This window comes from Ambystoma mexicanum, chromosome 8 (assembly GCF_040938575.1).
Source record: "Ambystoma mexicanum isolate Mex_15411 chromosome 8, UKY_AmexF1_1, whole genome shotgun sequence".
Taxonomy (NCBI): Eukaryota; Metazoa; Chordata; class Amphibia; order Caudata; family Ambystomatidae; genus Ambystoma; species Ambystoma mexicanum.
In genome coordinates, this window is record NC_090929.1 from 1,253,078,382 (window position 1) to 1,253,100,260 (window position 21,879).

A 21,879-nucleotide genomic window follows, 5' to 3' on the forward strand; every position below is an offset into this window, starting at 1 on the left:
TGCAACACAGTTCCAGAGTGTGTGTGAAACGAGACAAGGCACATATGGAGTTGGCTGCCTGAAGTGCCATACCCCCAGAAGAAAACACTTTCTTTGCCCAGCCATCAAAACGTTTGCGTCCCTATCCGGAGGGATGGTAGGGTACGACGCCTGCTTTGCCGGGGCCGTAGCCGCCTGCACCACCAAAGTCTCCGGAGTGGAGTGCCTGGACAAGTGGCAGGGGTCGCTACTGGCTGGACGGTATTTTCGCGAAAAAGACTTGCCCACTGCCCAGAGACTCTCCGGAGCCGTCCAAGCCGCCGCCACCCTTCTCTGCAGAGCCAAATGAAACGGCATTACCGTGTCAGAGGGGGTGGGGAGGTCGGGGGGGGATTAGGAAGGGGGGCCAAGATCAAGGATGTCCGTGAGATCATCCTGAACAAACTCCCCTGGGGGAGTCGACCATCCCAAGTATTCGGTGAGACATAAGGCGCCAGTTCGAAGAATCGGCATGAGTGCCAGGCTCCTTGCCTACAAAACTCCACCTCCAGAGAGGTGTCCAGTCCACTGGCATCATGCAGTGACTGCCTCAAACTGGCTATGGCCAAGAGAAGCTCATCTGGCACCGTAACCGGAACCAAGCCTTCATCACCCTCTGAAATGTACTCCAGGCGGTGAGAGCAAGACACCTGGGGACCAAAGCTATGCCTGACCTTAGCCAGAGCCTTTCTAGGCGCTAACCCGGTACCACAGGGCCCCTCCGACACCACCCCCTAGAAAGGCGACACAGGCCTGGAAGCCGGAGCTCCGATTGAGTCTCTCGACGACCTAGGCGCCGACAGCATAGCCGACCCCCTCAGAGGCGGAGCCTCGAGAGATAGTCGACGACCTCGGCGCCACAAGCGTCAACATCTTCCTCGAAAACGGCACAGGATCACGCGGTCTCGAGCGTGTCGAGGACCAGGACCTGGAACGGGCATGGTGAGAATGGCTACCCTTGTCCGAGTGGGACCTCTCCCGCGAGCCGTGCCGACCACCCGAGCCCGAAGGCGCATGGGCAGTGTCTCTCGACCAGTGCCGACCGACCCCACTCGGAGGCGCGGACGGACCGGTGCCCTGCGATTCGAGAATCGCCAACATTTTCTTCCAGAAGGAAGCCCATTCCTCCAGTGTCGCTTGCATGGTGGGATAAGCGACCCGCCGATGGATGGAGTCCTCGGAAGAGGACGGGGAAGGCGACCGATGCCGGCGCTTCCGGGAATGCCGCGAAGAGGCAGAGGAGTGGCGAGACCAACTCCTGGAAAGAGACCCACTGAACTTCCAACAATGACGCGGAGAGTCGCCTCTCGAGTCATCCGTCGAAAGCCCCGTAGACCTCGACTTCCGGGGCTTAGACACCCGACCTAACGACAACTTCTTGCACTCCCGCAAGGCCTCGGCCGTGAGCGACTGGCAGTCGACAGTCCGTATCGTGGGCCTCGGCGAGGCACCAGAGGCAGGCGTCGTGCGAGTCTGTGACCGACATCTTGGACCCACAGTCCCCGCATTTCTTTAAGCCCGAACGCGGGGTGGTAGACGAGGTAGACATTTCACAAACAGGTTTTCACAAAAACCGAACAGGTTCAAAGGAACCGAGAAGAATACAACAAACTCCAAAGAGTCAAGGCGTACCGAGATTCACGAAGCGAACACATTCGTGGAAAAAACAAACTGAGGCTACGGACGTCGTGCGTCCTACTTATCACATCGAGTGACGTCGGCCGTGGGAGGAGGTCCTCGGGGACGGTGCATCAACGCAGGCACCGAAAAGTTTCCGAAGCAGCACAGCTGTGGACATTACCCGTCATAGATATGGAATACGTCGGAGGACCCAATCCCCTTGAAATATATATATATGACAATGCATTACTTACCGTAAAAGCATTTCTGATGGTTCTATCTGCTTAGATTCACATGCTGTGCAGACTAGCGAGCAGTACCCGGAGTTGGAGGTGGGTTGTGAGAAGGAACAGTAGAGAAAAGGTGTCTTAATACTGCTTGTCCCACCTTTGAATCAGACCTAGAGTGGGCATCTAGACAGTGTTTTGTAAAGGTGTGTACAGAACTCCAGGTTGCCGCCTTGCAAATGGACTCAAGAGGGACATTTGCAATGAATGATATGGAAGCACCAGTGCCTCGAGTAGAGTGTGCTCTTGGCTTGAAGGGTATTTCTCTCTTAGCAAGAGTGTAACAGAGGGTGATGCATTGTACGATCCATCTAGATATAGTGGATTTTGAAACTGCATCTCCTTCTCTTCCTGCTGCCACTGAGACAAAGAACTGATTAGTCTTTCTCAGTGGTCTAGTTCTTTCCATATAAAGAATGACAGCTCTGCGCACATCCAGTGTATGCAGGCTTTTTTTCCTCCCAAGTTTAAAGGGTTTTAAAAGAACGTTGGTAGTTCTGTATATTGGTTCACATGGAACTTAGAAATTAATTTAGGTCAAACCTAGGGTGTGTGCGTAGAACCACCTTATCTCTCTATATTGTGAACTGTTACAAAGGAGTCTAGAATAGATAGCGCTTGTAGTTCACTTACTCTTCTGATGGAGGTGATCGCTATTAGAAAAGCAGATTTAAGGGCGAAGTCCTTATGCGTTGCTTTGTGCATGGGTTCAAAGGGTGAGCCCATGAGCCTGGTTAATAGCACATTTAGGTCCCATCCGGGAGCTGGGTTAGCTATGGGAGGGTGTATTCTTTTATCTCCTTCCATGAAGGCTTTAATAACTGGGCCGAAAGTGCAGCTAAATGAACCTTAGTAGAATTAAACACTAATCCTGAGTCTCGTAGGGGAGTCAAGTAAAGAACAATTTGTGTGGGAGAGCAGTCAACCAGGTTGATGCTCTTATTTCTACACCATATGACTAATCTCTTCCACTGGCTAGAGTAAAAGTGAGTGTTAGGCTTTCTAGCTTCTTTGGGAATGTCCATGCATCACTGCGGGAGTTGTAAATGACCACATTCCATGATCTCAGGAGCCATGCTGCTAGGTTCAAGGTCTGTGGGCATTGGTATAGTGTCTTGCCCTTGTCCTGTGACAGCATGTTGTACGGGCACGTTAGTTTCACAGGTGGAGACAGAAATCTCCATCCGCTGAGCGAACAATGGTTGCCGGGCCCACATAGGGGCCACTAGTATCATGGTGACTGCTTCCTGGTGCATCTTGTGCACCATCTTGTTGAGAAGGGGCGTCGGCGGGTGGTGGGGGGAGGAGGGTGTAAACAAATTTCCCTGACCATGGTATCAATATACCGTTCCCCATGGACTGGTTCTGGGGGTACCTGGAGGTGTAATCTTGGCATTGGGAGTTCTCCAGAGTTGCGAACAGATCTATTTCTGGGAATCCCCATTGTGTGAAGACGAAGACGAAGACGATGTCTTCCTGTAACCGCCGTTCGTACTGGAGAAGCCCAGTTGGAACAAAAGGTCTACAGTCTTTTGGGTATTTGAGAAGCATGTCTCGTAAAAATCCCCTGTTATGAGCCAATCGTCGAGGTAAGGGTATACAGGGATGGACAACCTGCGCAGGTGGGCCGCTGCCACTGCCAGTACTTTCGTGAATACCCGTGGCGCTGACGCTATGCCGAAGGGTAGCACTCTGAACTGGTAGTGTTTGCCCTCTATCATGAATCTCTGGTATTTTCTGTGCGCTGGCAACATTAAAATATGAAAGTATGCATCTTTCATGTCTAGTGTTGTCATGGAATCCCCTTGAGATAACAGGGGGATTACTTCCTGTAATGTCACCATACAAAATCTTTGAGGTTTTACAAATTTGTTCGCTGGGCGCAGAGCTAGTACAGGGCGCATGGTTAAGTCCTTTTTGGGTACAAGGAAGTACACTGAATAAATACCTTCCGTTACCTGTGATAGAGGCACGACCTCTATAGCTCCTTTTTCTAGTAGCTGGTCCACTTCTTGAAGAAGGTTGGCGAGGTGCTCTGGTGACACGCCTTGTCCCCTTTGGGGTCTGTACGTTGGGGAGCGGTTGAATTATATAGAGTAGCCGCGGGCTATAGGAGAGTACCCAGCGGTCTGATGTTATTCCCTCCCATGCTGGAAAAAAGGATGTTAACCGGCGATGCATGGGAGGGGACCCAAATCTTCGGGTCGTTTGGTGTTGGTGGCTTGGGAACCTCTAGGGGTGGGACCCGACCTCTTCCCTTGCCACTACGCTGTGTCCTCTGGGTGTATGGTCCACTGGTTCCTTGATTTGAGGACCAGTTGCCTGCAGGGTATTGCTGCTGTTGATGTTACTGGCGTTTGTCTCGGAAAAAGCATCTGTTTCCATAACCTCACTTGTTGGGAGGCCTTGAAATTTTATCTAGGGTCTTAATGGTGTCAAAATCCTTTTTTGCAGTCTCTAGTGCATCATCCACCGCCTTCCCAAAGAGGTTGGCATCCTCTATTGGTTTGTTAATGAGAGATGCTTGTGTTTCGGGTTTAAACCCTGAATTACGTAGCCAGACATGACGTTTGAGGAGGATTCCTTGGACTAGGGAACGGGGTTCAGGTACCTCCTCAATGTCTTTGCGTAGTTTGCTCCATTGGGCATCTGAATAACTTGCCAGTAAGGAGGAGTTGTTGGCAAACCTGGTGGAAAAGGCTGCCGAGGCGGAAATCCTTTTACCTATGGCATACAGCTTTTTACCTTCTTTATCTGGTGGTGATGCGCTGCCACTGAAGACCGTAGTGCTAACCTGTTCTTTCTTTGTCTTTACAGGTGCTGCTGAAGACTGGATTCCAGGATAGTAAGCCTTTGTTCCCTTAGGCCCAGAAGCAGAAGACGCGATGAGCGTTCTGCTGCAGAGAATGCAGAATAACACAAAGCAAGATTCATCCATCGGGTGTGGTTTAAATAGCCTCCTGTAGTGCTTACGTGTCTCCTTCCACAGCCACGCCTAGGTAAGAAAAGAGTTCCTGCTTTCCAGAAGAGTTCCAGTGTTCTGAACCTATGGAGTGGCTCCTGCCCTACCCAACAGGAAAAGTAGTCCCAAACAGAAGAGGATCAGGGATTCAACTGGCAGGTAAGTAAGCAGCATGGTCTGCTGCAGGTAAGTCCACCCAAGCATTATGAGCCCGGCGCTTCCAGCGCTGGGACTGGGCATCTTTATGAGCCTGGTGCCACGGGCGCCAGGACAGGGTCCAAAAGGTCCCAATTGGGACTGGCTGGCACTCGGAACCGGGGTTATGGGTCTGCTTCCAAGGGAGTAGGGCAAGTCCCGATCTTTTGAAAGCAGAGATCATGTCAGTTAAGAACTCATTTTCACAGCCTAGGGTATTTAGCCGTAGGATCCTCCTGAGGCCCCTATCTTGGTCTTTTGGGTGTGGGTAGATATTGAGTACACATAAATCTCTCCATTTTGTCCATACAAAGCTGGAGTCTAAGGTCCCTTATGGTAGCCCACAGCGGTCGCGGGGGGGGGAGGGGGGTGGTGTCAGCCTGTAAACACTTTGACCTATCCCATAACGTCGAGGATACACTCCCATCGCCTTCTGAGAAGCCTTCTAGTAGGCTAGGAGTCCCTTTCGTCGTCTGGCCTAGGGTAGCCCAGTCGCGAGGGGGGGGGCTTTGGACCCTTGCGGTCTGTGGAGGACGCCGGTAGGACCTGTGTCTTTGTTGGCACCAATGCTTTCTTCGTCTTCGACGAGGAAGAGCCGCGGGTCGTGTGCTTATGTGAGTGCTTGTGTGCGTCAGTGTCGCCAGGGTGTTCATCCCCATAAGCAGGGCGTGAGCCGAGCTTGTCGGGGCCGGGGACAGACGAGGAGTGTGACCGCTCCCTAGAGGGGTGAACAACCTCCGAAGCGGAGGTTGGGTTATCACTTTCAGCGGCGGCGGGTGAGGAATCGGACCTAGACATGGCATAGGCTGCCCATCTCTTGACCCCTGCGGTCCTTTTAAGTCTTAGGTTTAAGAAGCTTACAGGCCACACAACCGTCTTCTTTGTGGTCGAGGGGCAAGCAACGGTTGCACCGTTTGTGCTGGTCTTTCCAGGTGAATTTGCCATTGCAGCGCGGGCAAAACCTAAATGGTGTCCTCTCCATAGCTGAGGAAACAATCAGACGTGATAACAACCCCGAAGGAAAAGTTGGGGAACGAGAAAGGCATTCTTAAAGAGAAGCAAGAAATGTCCCACGACCCCACTCTCCCTACTGTTTGAGGCCGGCGAGGCCAGGACACGTGTTCGGTCTGGCATCGCCGGCCTCTCCTCCGTCGAAGGCACAGCCGTCGAAGATCTTGTCGGCGGAGAACAGCTTCGTCGAAGGAGGAACCCAACATAAGGTAAAGTTAAATAATGACCAACGGTCAAGTGAATATTTAAATAATAACCAAATGGTTGAGTGAATATTTACATCTCTCGAGGAGCTACGCGTAAAGGCGACCAATATCTGGGCGGCAAAAAACAATCTGAGGGACATCGACGCGTGAGGGATTGTGGGTACACTGCACGTCACTATAGGGATAGTGTTACGCCGTGACGATGTCCCCTTTTCGACTATGAAAAACAAAATGCAATACTCCGCAGTGACCACTGGATGTCGGACTATACACAGAATGTGATTCTAAGCAGATTAACATATACATATAAATAAAACCAGGACTGAATCCAACATGTGGGTTAGGTACAGGATAATGTGTTGGTGTGCATTGAAAAGGCTTGATGTTTTTGCCATTACACCAGATGACAAAGCGTTTCCATTTGCTGGAGTAGCAATGCCTGGTGTTGGGTTTCCGTGCTTCCAAGAATGTCCATACATCTTTGAGGGAGCTGGAGGTGCCCGAACTCTATGACCTCAGGAGCCAGGCTGCCAAGTTGAGAGTTTGAGGGCATGGATGCAGTGTCTTCCTCCTGGTCTTTCAACAGCATTTTTTAAGGGCATGGCAGATTCCTGGGAAGGGAGATTGGCATTGCCATGAGATGGGAGAAGCAAGGTTGACGGGCCCTCCGATCAGGGCCACCAGAATCATCCTGACTGGCTCTTGGTGCATCTTGTGCACCATCCTGTTGAGCAGGGGAATTGTGGGGGCCATAGACAAATTTCCCTGACCATGTTATTCAGAGACCATTCCCCTTTGAGCGGTTCCGAGGGTACCTGCAGGCGTAATCTGGACATTGTGCATTCTCCAGAGTTGCGAATAGGTCAATCTCTGGGAAGCCCCAATCTGCAAAGACGTCGAGTACAATGTACTTGAGTAGTCGCCACTCGTACTATACGGGTACAAATAAGTCTCTGCAGAGTACAACCTCCAGAAGATCGAGTTCCCCTGTAACGTGTTGAGACCGGAGGAACATTTTGTGTTTGAGAGCCCATTTCCTTATGTTCTGTGACAGTTTGAACAGCCTTAGAGCGTGAGTGCCCCTTGTTTGTTTAAGCAATACATGGCCGGAGGTGCGTTTGGAAAGTTTTCAGGGCCTTGAACATTGCTAGCAGTCCCAACAAGTGTATGTGATTGGATGCTAATGCTGGGGACAACACGCTGTGTGCAGTCTGATTAAGGCGGTGAGGGCCCCTTTCCCCCCACACCATCAAAGATGTGTCTGTGGTGAGAGTGGCTTCTACTGCGGGGGTGAAGGTTTGCCCCTGCATAAGGTTTTCCCTTGACCACCACTGCAGAGACTGAACAAGAGCTGCTGAGACAACCACTAGATCGTCCCACTGGCCCGACACCATTGGCTCGAGAGCCATGCTTGCATAGGACGCATATGCAGACATGTGTGCGGAATTAGGTGGATGCAGGAGGCAATCATCCCTAACAGTCGCATGGCTTTTTGTACGGTCACCTCGTGACTGGCTACATAGTGAGGGATTTGGAGCAGCAGGTTTTGAACCCTCTCATTGGAGGTAAAGACGAGGCTGAAACGGACTTGGCTGGGGTCGAGAACCCTTGGTTGAAGAAGAGATCTATAGATTCTGGATATTATTTAGGCATGATACGCACGAATCCCCGGTCATTACGCAGTCGTCGAGGTAAGGATAGACTGGGGTGGACTGCCTTTGCAGGGGAGCAGCAACTACCGCCAGTACCTTCGTGAACACCCGTCGAGCTGAGGCAATGCCAAAGGGAAGAACCGTGAACTGATAGTGAGTGCCCTCCATCATGAACCTTGGGTACTTTATGTGCTGGCAACATTGAAATATGAAAGAATGCATCTTTCATATCCAATGTGGTCATGTAATCCCCCTGCCCCAACAGTGGGATTACCTGCTGCAATGTTGTCATTCTGAATTTTTGCGGTTTGACATAATTGTTAACTGGGTGTAAGTCTACTAGAAGGCGCATGGTGAGATCCTTTTTGGGTAAAAGGAATTACACTGAATAAATACCCTTGTTTACCTGGTGAATGGGGTTACTTCTATGGCACCCTTTTCCAGAAGGATCTGCACCTCTTCTAGCAGGATTTACAGGTGTGCTGGTGACAGGCGTCTGCTCTTTGGTGGGTGGTATCAAGGTGGGTGTTGGAACTCTGCAGTAACCGTGGGGGACTAACACCAACTGGTCTGATGTGATCCGTTCAATGCGTGAATGAATGATGACCAGCGTCCCCCAACCTGGGAGGTATGGGAGGGGGCCTGACCCAACGAGTTACTTTGCAGTGGAGGCTTGGAGTAGAGTTCCTGCCTCTACTCATGCCTCTGTTGACCTCTCTGCTGGTATTGGCCGTTTCCAGATGAGCCTTTGCCAGAGGACCAAGGGGTATTCCCTGAGCGATATTGTCCTTGGAGAGAGCGGGAAAAAGAATGGCCATGAAAGGACCAGCGTTAATTGGAGCCTCCACATTGGTGGAAGGGTTTAGCCATGATCTGGCTAAGCGACTTTAGTGTTTCATGCTCTTTCTTTGCTCTCTAGAGCGTTATCAACCGGTTTCCCAAAACGGTTGGAGTCCTCGACTGGCTTGTTGATTAAAGAGGCTTGAGTTTTGGGTTTAAAGCCAGAGTTTTTCAACCAGGCGTGTCTTAAGTAAGGTCCCCTGGGATAGGGTGCGTCCAGCGGTCTCAGCCAAGTCCAGCGTGTTCTTCAGTATGTTGTGTTACTTGTCTGCATCCCTCCCCTTCTCCTGGTGGAGAAGGGGGAAGGATGCTGACTAGTTCCGCCTGTGAACCCTGTTCCTGACTCCATGAGGCCACAAAGTGCAGCTGCAATCGTCTCATTCTGAGCTTTGTGTATGGCACTGCCAGTAGACATGCCGCCATGATACCCAAGAGGGTACTTCCAGAGCCATATTGACCATGGAGGAGACTGGGAGAAAAAGATTGACAGCGGAAGGAACAGCAAGAATATTAACCTCCTCACCGGTTGAAGGGATAGGCCGTGATTTGGCTGAGAGACTTCAGCGTCTCATGCTCTTCCTTAGCAGTCTCCAGGGGGTCATCAACAGCCTTAACAAATAAATTGCAGTGTTCGACAGGTTTGTTAATCAGATAGGCCCGAGTGTCTGGTTTGAAGCCGGAGTTCTTCAGCCAGGCGTGTCTCTTAAGAAGCATCCCCTGGGCTAGAGTACATCCCACAGTCTCAGCAGTGCTAGAGTACTTTTAAAATATGGGTGGCCTGGCTGCCCTCAGTCACGACCACCAGCAGGCGTGATCGCGAGGGATCTGGAACTTCTTGAAGGTCTTCCTGTAGCAGGCCCCATTGGACGTTGCTCTAACTAGTAAAGACAGTGGTATTATTAGCTATGCATGTAGAATAGGCCACAGAAAGGGCATAACTTTTTTTGCAATCTTTATCTGGGGAGCTTCTGCTGAGGATAGTGGACTCCCTGCCCCCTTTCTAGTAGTTGTTACAACCAGGGAGTCAGGTGTGGCATAACCACATATATAGAGTCCGATGGATCAGGGAGGAACAATTTCTCATCCCAAGGGTTGACTTCCCTTGTGAGGGAGGGTGCCAAAGAAGGAGCTTTCTTTATTGAATTGAGTAGCGGAATAGCCCAACTGGTGGGAGGCTTCTCCTTGAGAATATTTGCAACAAAGTAGCTATCAGGAGCTGTTTTCCTGTGTAGCAATGTCAAAATGTTACGCAGCTCTTTAGGATGGCATTAAAAAGCATTTGATCTACAGGCGATAACGGTCTTTGCTGAGGTGAAGAAGGTGGGTCTAGACAAATCATGTATGGGTCAGGGCTATGTGTGGGTGAAAGCCGAGTCCTCTGATCTGCTGGCTGATCCTGGTCCTAGTCCTAGTCCTAGTCCTAGTCCTAGTCCTAGTCCTAGTCCTAGTGAGCTGTATCCTGATCAAAAGGCGTGTCCTCATATATCCTCATGTTCCGAGTAATCAAAGACCTCCTCTTGGTGGACTTGTGTAGGAATGGGAAGTTTCTGTGGAATGGGGCAGGAGTCTTCCTCCCAATATCTCTTCGGAGTAATGTATTTATCAGAGAAATCTATACATTGGGTCATCCTGCCATAGCATTCTTAAATCTCTGCCTGCCCAGAATGAGATTTTCCCGATAAAGCCATAGAGGCTGGGGGGGGGGGGGCATCAGAATATAGCGGAACGAGCGGTAGTGCCCATCTGCGCGGAGGGCGACCAACAATTAGGTTGAGAAGGCCCTGCGGATGTTTGACGGGCCTGTTGGCGTTACGCGTTTCAACGTGTCCGTCTAGGCCTTAGGAGTTGTGTGTTTAGGCTTAGGTGGGGCATGTGTGCCCTCGTCGCCAGGGTGTGAACTCCCCATAACAGCACTGGTGGCCTGTCTGATGGGGCCGGGCATCTGGAGGGTTCCACTGAAAGGTCTATGGCTTCCAGGTCAGAGCCATGGCTGCCGCTGGAGCCCGAAGCAACGGCACCAACAGGGGAACAACTTTCAGCCTGCATTGCATAGGTAACCCACCGTTTTGGCTGCCTGTCTTAACGTCTTGGGACGAAAGAGCTTGCAGGACTTGCAAGAACGCTCTTCGTGGTCAGGAGGTAAACGCCTATTTCAACGGTGATGGGTGTCCTTCAATGGGAATTTGCTGTTACATAACGGACAAAATTTAAAGGGAGCCCTCTCATTAGCAGAGGTAGACGGCAGCCAGACCAAATGGGGACAGAAGGGAAAAGGAAATGCATTTTTGAAAAAGAATCAACCCAGGGCCCCACTCTTCCTACTGTATGGGCCTGGCTGGAGGGCCGAGGCCACACGGTCGACAAGACGTCGATCAGTACACCAGTCGCAGAGCAGTAGTGAATGTCTTTCACGGCAGGTAGTCCACCGAAGCAGTAGTCGAGAAGTAGTAGTCGGGAGACTAGACGCCCTTAGGTTGTGGGACAAGTAACAATATCAACTATTGTGAGCTCCGCATAAGGCGACCAACTAGTTGGGTGGACAAAAACAATCCGGGGGACCTCGACGTGTGAGGGATTTTGGGTAAACTACACATCACGTTAGGGATAGTGTTAGTCAAGCCCATGCCGATTTCCCCTTTCGATCTTCGAAAGAGGCGCAATACTGAGCGATTGCTACTAGATGTTGGACTATAAGCACAGCATGTGATTCTAGGCGGATTAAAAAGCATCAGAATTGTGCTACGACAGTGTTTGGGAAGTCCAACTAAGGGCTTAGTAAAACCATACAAGAGAAACTACAAAACTCAACTCTTAGCAGAAGGGTGAATTACCGTAGATTTCACCGAAAATGGTAGGGGACGTGGTATATGTGTAATGCATAATAGGTGGGGTAAGGGTATAATTTAAGGTAGAGAGGGGTGAGGGCAGGCTGCAGGGTTCTCCACCAATACCCCCCTCCCCCCATTTAAAAAATAAAAAGTAAACATTTCATTTTGTTTTTTGGTAAAAATGGATTTGGTGAAATCTCCATTAGGCAAAATATTTTTAAACTAATCAAATACATCCGAAGGCTGTACCATCCGAGTATTTTGTAGCATAGACAGAGCAGCCAGGCTTATCTTAGGAGGGAGAGAGGCTGTAGGAACCTACACAGTACTTGTAGTATACTAAGGATTCCTAATCGGCTTGTGGCCCTACTTTGATTTCTTCTTTTCTACAAAGACTTCGAAAACATGGTGCAAGAAGTTTACCTACCTGCACCATTTGCTTCAGCTCACCTAGATTTTTTCCAATTGACTTTGGCATGGCTCCCTGAATGACTCTTATTCCCCCTGACTGTGTTGTCGTCCTTGCAGGAAGGGGTTTACTCACTTTGCATTGGGGTTACCAAAAGCACTTACCTGCTGCAGAATATTTATGAGATCACTTGTTTTATTCTAATAACCTTTTTCTTTGACATACTCCTAAGTATTGCTCTAAATGCAACAGTGATATATTAATGTCCACAGTGTCCTAACTATTTAAGTCACCTGAGGGTGTAGGAATGGTCTGTGTGCCATCCCAAATGGGTATTTGCCGATTTAGTGAGACTAAGTGTGTATTTTGGAGTGTATTTGTGTGTTACTATTATATTGCCCTTCTGAAGAAGGCTTACTCAAGCTAGCTGTTAAATAAATGAATGGTTTAATAAAGCACCATTGTGATGAAGTGTTTATTTGAATACTTGTCACTGAATCTGTGTAGCTCCCCTATTGCTCACATTGAACCCTCTTGCGATAAGCCTGGCTGCTCATCACGCTACCAACCTGTGTAGTACAGACTTATACCAAAGGTTGGGTTCCTATTGGCAGGTCGTCAGGGTTGTTTTAGTGCCCCTAAAGGGTACTGCATACAATCTTACCCAACACCTGCAAAGAAGATCTTCAGCTCCCCTAGACTTTGTTCAACTAACATTGACTGTCCTGGCTCCATGAGAGACTCGTCTACCTCCAACGTTGAGCTCTTGCCTTTCCCACAAGAAAAGCTTAATTAACTTTGCATTGGAGGGTTTAAAATGTACTTACCAGTTTATGAATTATTTGTTAACCTTTGTTTTATTCCCATATCTAACCTTTACACCAAACTCAGTATTGCTCTAAATGTTCCAGTGATAAATCAATGTCCACAGTGTCCGAGCTATGCAAGTCATCTGAGGGTGTAGGAATGGTCTGTGTGCCATCCCCAATAGGTATCATCTGATTTAGAGAAAGTGTATTTCTGAAGTGTACTATTTTTGTGTTACATACGATTGCTCCCTTCTGAAGGCTTATATAACAAATAAATAATTGTTTAATCAAGAAACCTTGAGTGTTAGAGTTTATTTGAATATTTGTAAAAACCCTACTGCTCACATTGATCCCTCTCGATATAAGCCTGGCTGCTCAGCCACACTACCAACCTGTGTAGTACAAATTTATACCAAAGGTTTGCGTTCCTATTAAAAGGAGGTCAAGGTTGCTGTAGTTTCCCAAAGGGTACTGCACACAATCTTGCCGAACAATGACACCTATAAAAAGAGTAAAAAGGATCTGAGAGTGTGGAGAAAGGCTCCCACTCACTGAGGTATAGGGAAAAATAATCTACAAGTACACCAGAAAGTTCTGGTGTTCTCACAAGTGAGGGAGAATTAGCACTAAAGTTATAATCGTACCCAACATGTACTGATTTATTAAAACCATTGCAACAGGGTGGGGACAAACAGTTTGGTATTGCCAAATGGGTTGCACACCACTTTAGTATTAAATGTGTCAAAGAAACTGGAGAAAAAGATGTTTGATTACATTCAGGCCGTTTTTGTGCCACCCTCAGTAAAAGGCACTAAGCCCACTGACCTTAATGAGAGCTAGCACACCCAACAAATAGGTGACGCCAAATCCCTCTATAAATTGGGTAATGTGGCTAGAGCGACAAGACCCTGTTCCAAACATTGAGAAAATACACTACAAAAACATATTGGAGATATATATATATATATATATATATATATATATATATATATACTAGATTTCTGTGTGATGTAATAAATCTAGACCAAATCAGTAAGCATAATATGCAGTATTAAAAAAAGATACCCAGTATACTATAAAAAGCAGCACACGCATAAAAAGAACGCCTTACACCAGTGTCTATGCAAGTCTTTAAGAGCAGAGTTTAGGACTTCCTTTTCTAGCAGTTGTGTTCTATCAGTGTAGTGGTGGGAAATCAGTGCTCAAATTAAATATTTGCAGTAAGCCTGGGCTACTGCATCTACCACCCATTGATCTGATATAGCCCCACATGCATAAATGAAAGTGGTTAGTTGCATTACAGAAGATGCATAGGAGGGAACCTGCACTCTGGACTCTGTTTTGAGAATACCTTGTGAGGTTTGTCCAGTTCACCTAGGTTTTCCTCTGTGTCTCTTGTGGAAGCAGAGCAGATGTGCTGAGGCTGTAACTTATACGAACCTCCGTCTGCTCAGCTGATGGTCTGCATATGGTGTGGCCTAAAGACTATTTGTTTGGAAATTTGGTATGAAAATGTTTGCTTAATATTTGCTCTAAAATGTGTTTGAGATCTTTACTGGCTCTAGAGCATCATCAAATGACTGGAGAAATAATCTTACATTGGTTTACCCAAGTGTGGTCAGAGTATCTGCCTTCAACTTAGTCTCATGTAGCCAGACATAACGGTTAATGACTGCAACTCCCACTATTTGTGGATCCAGATAATTCTATAATGTGGCATTGGCTGTTAGTTCACCTCCTGTAATATTTAATGGAAGGCTCCTTGAAGCTCATTTGGGATTTGTTTACCCAATTCCTCCATGTTGTTCCGTTGTGACCTGCTGGATCTGGCCAGGAGAGCTGTTGCATTTGCATTTTCTTGTGCTATATTTTGCAGGAGCTGTGGCCTTCCTGCAGAAGATATATATATGAGCCTTATCTGTCTGGTCACTATGCAGTGACTGCCATGGGTAAATTAGCTATCTTACAGACACGGGCACCATCACAAGAGTTGGGAGCCAATTGGACCCTGATGTAATTATGATCATGTTAAGTTTTAGATTGTAATGAGAATCTCAAACAATGGTAAAAACACAATCAAAAATCACTAAAATGTATTCCCTAGGAAATGAAATTTTCAAATAAAACAATTTGTCCAAGAGTATCTTTGCCCAGAGTAAAATAAATTCTCAACAATGCACAAATTAAAAAGCAGTGTTAAAAGTTGGCATAATCAAATCTATAAAATCCACTTATTGAAAAAAAGATTAAAAAAAAAATAAAAAAAAAATCGGTAAAGCCCAAGTGTTTGAGAAAGTTTGACTAAGCAAGGCCAGAATCTTTCAAGATTTACCCGAGACCCAACTCCCTTTTCATAAAGCTAAACCGATCCGGAGCCCAAAAGAGAACAGAAGGCAATGGAGGAGGGCTAGTCTAAACATCAAAAATCCTCTTAGTACAGATATTGTAGTTCTCTTCCTCATACAGTTATATCCTGCGAAAGAGTTGATATCTAGGATACACTCTGCACTCATAATCCCTGTTTTACCGAGACATGATTATCTGAGACTTCAATCCCCGATTTGAACCATGCAGCATATTCCAATCTCCATGCTGATTCGGACGCTGCACGCTCAGTAGGCTGGTTTGTGCTCCATTTAAAAAAAAAAAACACATTTAAAGTGATCAGTTATCGCAGTTACATTTAGTGTTACATTGTAATCGTGGTTAGTGTGCCTTTTTCTTACGCCCACTTTCAGTAGTCTACCGTTCATCCCTCTATGACCACTTTTGCTGACCTTACTGCTATGCTCCAGTTGAAGTATTCTCATCCACATTTGGGGGATTTCAACATTTGGGTTGACAAACACTCAGACATTCATGGAGTCAATTTACTGACCACAAGGACCGAGACCAATTTAGAACAGCTGAGTTCCGGCTCTACCAATCAGCGTGCCCATACCTTCTACTTTTCAGAGGCTAGCAGCACTATTACTCACTCCGCCATTCCAGTGGAGTGGTCTGATCATTATGTTGTGTATAATTTTCATATTTATGATAAATCTACCTGACCTGTGTCAACCCCTGAACCTTTTGCTTGGACTTGGTGATTATTTACCTTGTCCCTAGGGGAGTGGAAATCTCTTCTATCTTTGTTATGGGCGACTATGTCTCCCTCTCTATAGTGTGTGCTTGGACTAACTTCTGGGCCTCCCTTCATAATTTCTCATATTTGTGTGAACTACTTACTGTTCACAAGAGGGAAAGCGAGATTCCCATTCCCTTTACATTTTATATAGTGACCCCAGCACACCACACATTATTTTAGTGCTGAGAGATACACTGTATCCCCCTTCTCACTTGCATAGTAAAAAATTGTTTATAGGTGCAAGTTAACTTGAATGGCTGGTGGCAGTGAAATTACTTCTCTGACTTAGTCATTGCTCTTAGGTGTCAAATCAGCCACGGTAATGCACAGGAGGGTCACCATTCTGTTCAAATTGTGGCTTCCATCCTTACTAGCCATTTATAGTTTGCTCGTTATTTCTTTGATCTTCCTCTGCCTTCGTAGGTGGGGGGAGGTCCTGGATGAAGTTTTGACTAAGTCAGGACCCCTTTGTGTAGCGCACAGAGGCTCCAGAGTGTCTGAAGGCAGGAAGTGAGGGAGGAGTCTGAAACGCTGCAGCCTTTTGTCCCTTAGTCTGCCTGAAAGGAACCAGTTCCTACTGGGGAGCTGGCTGACCAAATTGGGGAGCCACCAACCCCCTTTCTGTAAACTGCAGGGAGAGCCTGCACAATTGTGTGTGGGTTCCTGTTAAATAGACAAAATACTAGAAGCTGAAGACAAGTGGACTACTGGAACCGAATAGGAAGAAGAAAAGACCTCAGTGATTGATTGCCGCAACTGGAGACTGTTTTAACCCTTCCTTACAAGCAACGTCGAGGTCTGTTAGGGAGAATTCTCATTTCTGTGCTAATTCCTTTCTACCTTAGAGACCCCCCCCCCCCAGATATTTTGCTGGACTTTCATTTTAACCCAGGAGTGAGAGACCTTTCTCACTCGTGTTTTTACCAGATTTGGATTTTGTGTTTTTAGGTTTTGGAGTCTGAAACTCCAGAGGCATCACTGTTAGGCAAAGTTTGTATGCAGTACCCTCTGGGAACACTACAAACAACTAGGACTGCAGGTATAGGAAACCCAACCTTTGGTATAAGCTTGTAATACATAGTTTTGGTACCGTGTTGAGCAGCCAGGCTAATCTCAAGAGCGGTCAATGTGAGCCGCAGTGGAGTTAGAGAGATTCATAGTTACAAGTAATCAAATAAACTCTTAAACACATGGTTTCTTGAATAAACAATTATTAATTTGTCAGTTAGAAGGAGCCTTCTTCAGAAGGGAGCAATATAAAATAAACAATGAAATACACTCTTAGTTGAATCAGTAGATGCCCTTTTGGGAAGGCCCACAGACACGACTACACCGTCAGGTGACTTCAATTGCTTGCTTGGGACATTAATATATCACCGTTGCATTAAGGATCATATAGTAATAAGTCGAAGGAAAACAATATTTAGAACAAACAAGAGACCACAAACATTCTTAAGCAGGCAAATACTTTTGGATCCCCCTAAGAAGAGTGATTCAGTACAATAGGCTAAGCCAAAGTCAATGAGCAAAAAGTCTTATATGGGATGAAGCACTTCTGGTAGGTTCATGGAAAAGTCTTTACACAATGTTTTAGAAGTCTTAAGAAAAAGAAGAATCAAATGTAGGTCCACAAGCTGATTAGACTTGTGAGTAGCAGAAGATGCAAGCAACTCTACAGCAAGATTTAAGTTCTTAGACTTTGTACAGTACCTTTAAAAAAATGAAGAAAAGATGCTGCAGAGGACTCCTATTACTGTGCAGCTCTGTAGATCTCTCAGTGCCTGGGCCTCAGTCGTGGGGACAGGAGGGACGACGTCAGGAGACTCCTATACTGCACTGCGACGGTCAAAACTCGCAACCGGCAAACTTCATTTTCAGTGACTCTTCAGGGTTTCAGATCCTCGCATCTACCGCAAATAGCAACACTGCGGTTCCAGGCTGTCGAGATGGACTTTCCTTGCTTCTGGGGTCCCGCACTCTGTTGAGGGGGTTCAGGCTCGTTATGTCCTGTTTCCTGGGAGTCCGGAGGATCTTCCTGGAGATCTAGGCCAGTTTAAAAGCAACGCACACAATCTGGTGTTCCTCTCCCTGGCTATACGGTTTCCAGCAGCAATTGTGGCAATTCAACCAGCTACGAGATGGATGTCCAGGTGGCTTACTTTGGAGTTGATTGGTCCCACCAAATCAAAGGGAGAAGTCGTCCTTGAAGGGGCTTCTCCGTCGATGCGAACTTGGCAATTCGGACCTGCAGCAGGGCTCCACTGGGCAAACCAACGGTCCAGGAGTTACAGCAGCCGTCCTCTTAAAGTTCTTCTTCAGCTCTTTCGTTCCAGTGGTCGACTGCTTTCCAGTCCAAGAGACTCGCCTTTTAAACAGTTTTCTCACTTTCATTCCAGCCTAGCTGCCACTCACCCAGCAGGGTGGCTGTCCTTGTCGGACAGTTAGCCAGCCAATCACGCCACAGTGCATTTGGGTCTCCTAGGAGACTAAGCACAGGGAGTTTCGGGCACCTCCCTCACTTCCTGCCCACCCCAGACACTATGGCCAGTTTTCAGTCCTGAAGCCCGCCAAAGTCATAGAAACAAAGAGACAAACTCTAGAAGGACCTTTCCAAAAAGAAATGGCGAAAAAAGAAGACCGGGATCTGTTTAAACAAAGGGGGATTAGGCGCCATCTTGAAAAACATGGCTCCCGCGATTATAAGGTACCAGTGTTCGCGGTCGGGAAAAATCATGGTAGATCGTTGTAAAACCTCTGCCACCAGCCATTTCGATAGGAAAGGGTAGCATTTGACTGCTACATACGTTTCTAGACATAGGGGATACCAGGTAACCCCTCTAGCACTCTATTGTAAGATAGTGTGTGCTGGGTCTAGGAATTTAAAAAGACTAGTAAAGTCAATTTAACTTCACATTCTCTGGGAAACAGTAGTTTATCCCAGAGAAGGTATTTAAACCTTGGGAGAACCTAGAAAGGCTTCCCTGTGTTACTGCACTGAGGGTGCTGTGTAACACACATGAAAAGATGATGCCTGTGGTGTTATCTTAAAACACCATAATCAAAGAACACAAGAGTAAAACAATCAAAATACATGAGTGGGAAAAAAGGCTCACCCTCTCTCCAGGTAAAAAAATCAAGTCCTCAAAATCCAGCAAAGTTGCTGGGGGTCTCTAAGGTAAAGGGAATTAGCACTTCTGAGAATTCTCCTTAACAGTGCGACTTACCAAAAGGGTATATACTTGCTGAACTTAAATCCGAGGAAGTGTTTTTGAGGTGTATTGTTGCATATTAACTTGTGTAAAGGAGGCTTATTGCAAACCGATAGTCAAATAATTACTTTACTAGAAAATATTAAGTATAAGTGTTATTCGAATACTTGAATTGTGAATCTCTGTCACATCTCTGCAGCTCACATTTACCCCTGTTGAGATAGGTCTGGCTGCTCAGTCACTCTACCAATGTGTGTAGTACAGACATATACAAATAGGTTGGTTATGTATTGCCAAGAAGACAAAGCTGGTGTAGTCTCCCCCAGGGTTACTACATACAAACTTGCCTAACAGGGTTCTGAAGACGACCCCTACCCAGAGGCTAGTTAGAGGATTAACCACTTCTCACAAAAAAATGGGTGTTCAGTCAACTCCCTAAGGATCACCCTTATCTGGCAGTGAGTTGTTGCCTATGCAGAGTTGCATGTATGAGCATTCGCCTCAGTATATACAGCACAAACAAATGAAACAGTAAATCAAAAGCAACATATAGCTGAAAGATTTCAGAAGTCAAAGCCAAAGATTTCACATGGATTTGTCTGGCAGTTGAACAATTACCTTAATAAGAGCCCTCTTTGTTAGTTTTTGGTTAACTTCTGGCTTATTCATGATGTTCTTTGCTCTATGGGCATACTCCAGAGTACTTAGAGTTTCCTGTTGCAATAAAAAAACAAAATAAATGAGTTGCTGTATGTTAGAACAGTTTTAAGGGCTTAGTCAAATCATTCAACTGAAGCAGTACAAGACACCACTCTTAGTACAAGGCTGTACCACCCGAGTTCAGCGTAGACAGAGCAGCCAGGTTCATCTTAGTAGGGAGAGAGGGCTGTAGATTGGTAGAAATGAAATCTTAACACAAATGGTGGAAAGAAACGCCGAAACACTACGTATTGTAAAATGGTTTATTAAAATACAAGTAGGCCTAGATAAATCTTAGGGGAAATAAGTACTATCACATTATATATAGCCACAACTATTAAAAACACTATGGTTTAAGGTGCACAGACCAAAGCATATAACCTCATTTGGAACACCTAACTTGAGTTCTAGGGAAGTTAAAACCAAGTTACTTTTAGATAACTTTCAGTAATACCACGGTAGTAGACAACTTGTACTGTGACGCTTATAGGGGAGAATGCTAATTTCTGGGATAATTCCCTTCAACCTTAGAGACACCCAGCTTTAGCTGGAATTTAGGACTTTCAATTTTAACTCTGGAGTGAGTGAGCCCTTTTTCTCACTCTATCATGCGTTTCGATCTGATTTGGATTATGCGTTTACTTTGTTTCAGGAGTTTGAAAAACTCCATAGACATCTGCTTTGTGAATGGTGACAACACCTTCGGTGCAGTGTCAGAGAAATCCTTTCGATTTCTCATAAGGTTTAAAATACCTTTTCTTGTGTGAACTACTGTTCGCAAGAATAGTAAAATGAAATTTACTTTACAAATGATATATAACGCACTTAATACCCAGAGGTTTCTAAGTGCAGACCTGGGGCTCTAACCTGTGTTGCTCCGTGTTGTCTTGCTTCCAAGGCGAGCACGTTGCCGCTTAAGAGTTGATTGGTCCCACCAACTCAAAAGGAAGAAGTTGTCCTTGAAGGGGCTTCTCTGTTGAGATGAGCTTGGCAATTCGGACATGCAGCAGGGCTTCACCAGACAAACCAACTGTCCAGGATTCTCAGCAGCCATCCTCTTCCAGCTCTTCAGCTCTTTCGTTCCAGTGGTCGACTGCTTTCCAGTCCAAGAGACTCGCCTTTTAAACAGTTCTCTCCCTTTCATTCCAGCCTAGCTGTCGCTCACCCAGCAGAGTGGCTGTCCTTGCCGGACAGTCAGCCAGCCAATCACGCCAGAGTGCATTTGGGTCTCCTAGGAGACTAAGCACAGCGTTTCGGGCACCTCCCTCACTTCCTGCCCACCCCAGGCACTCGGACGCCAGAGGCGGTCTTCACTCCTGAAGCCCGCCAAAGGCACACGAACAAAGGACCAAGCCTGGTTTGGCGTGCAGAGAAACACTAGGACCTTTCCAAAAAGAAACAGCGAAAAAAGACCCGGACCTGTTTAAACAAAAGGGGCTTAAGGCGCCATCTTAAAAAACATGGCTCCTGTGATTTTTAGCTACTGATGTTCGCTGGCAGGAAAAATCATGGTAGTTCGTTGTAAAGCCACTGACACCAGCCAGTTCAATAGGAAAGGGTAGCATTTGACTGCTACATGAGTATTTAGACACAAGTGATACTATGAAACCCCTCCAGCACTCCATTGTAAGATGGTGTGTGCTCGGTTTATGCATTTGGAAAGACTAGTAAAGTCAATTTCACTTTACAGTCTCTGGGAAACAGTAGTTTATCCCAGAGAAGATATGTAAACCTTTGGGAAGTCTAAAAGACATCCCTGTGTCACTGCACTGAGGGTGCTGTGTAACACATGAAAAGATGATGCCTGTGGAGTTCTCTAAAACGCCATAATCAAAAGAAACAAACAGAAAACAAACAGAATTAAAAGAACAAAGTCCCAAAGGTCAGCAAAAGAGCTGGGGGTCTCTAAAGTAGAGAGGAGTTGGCACATTTATGAGAATTCTCCCCAACACTAACTCAGAGTGAACAGTTACAAACCAACTCTTTTACAAGTAAGTAACTTTTAAA

General features: G+C 46.6%; 1 protein-coding gene across 1 annotated transcript in view; it reads right to left on the reverse strand.

The window, feature by feature from the left end:
• The window catches only part of KIF11 (kinesin family member 11), a 705,022-nt gene that overhangs the window by 431,452 nt on the left and 251,691 nt on the right, over window positions 1-21,879 (reverse strand). Inside the window, exon 10 of the mRNA XM_069611368.1 lies at window positions 19,792-19,887. Coding sequence (XP_069467469.1) covers window positions 19,792-19,887 — 96 coding nt within the window. The remainder of the gene's footprint in view (window positions 1-19,791; window positions 19,888-21,879) is intronic.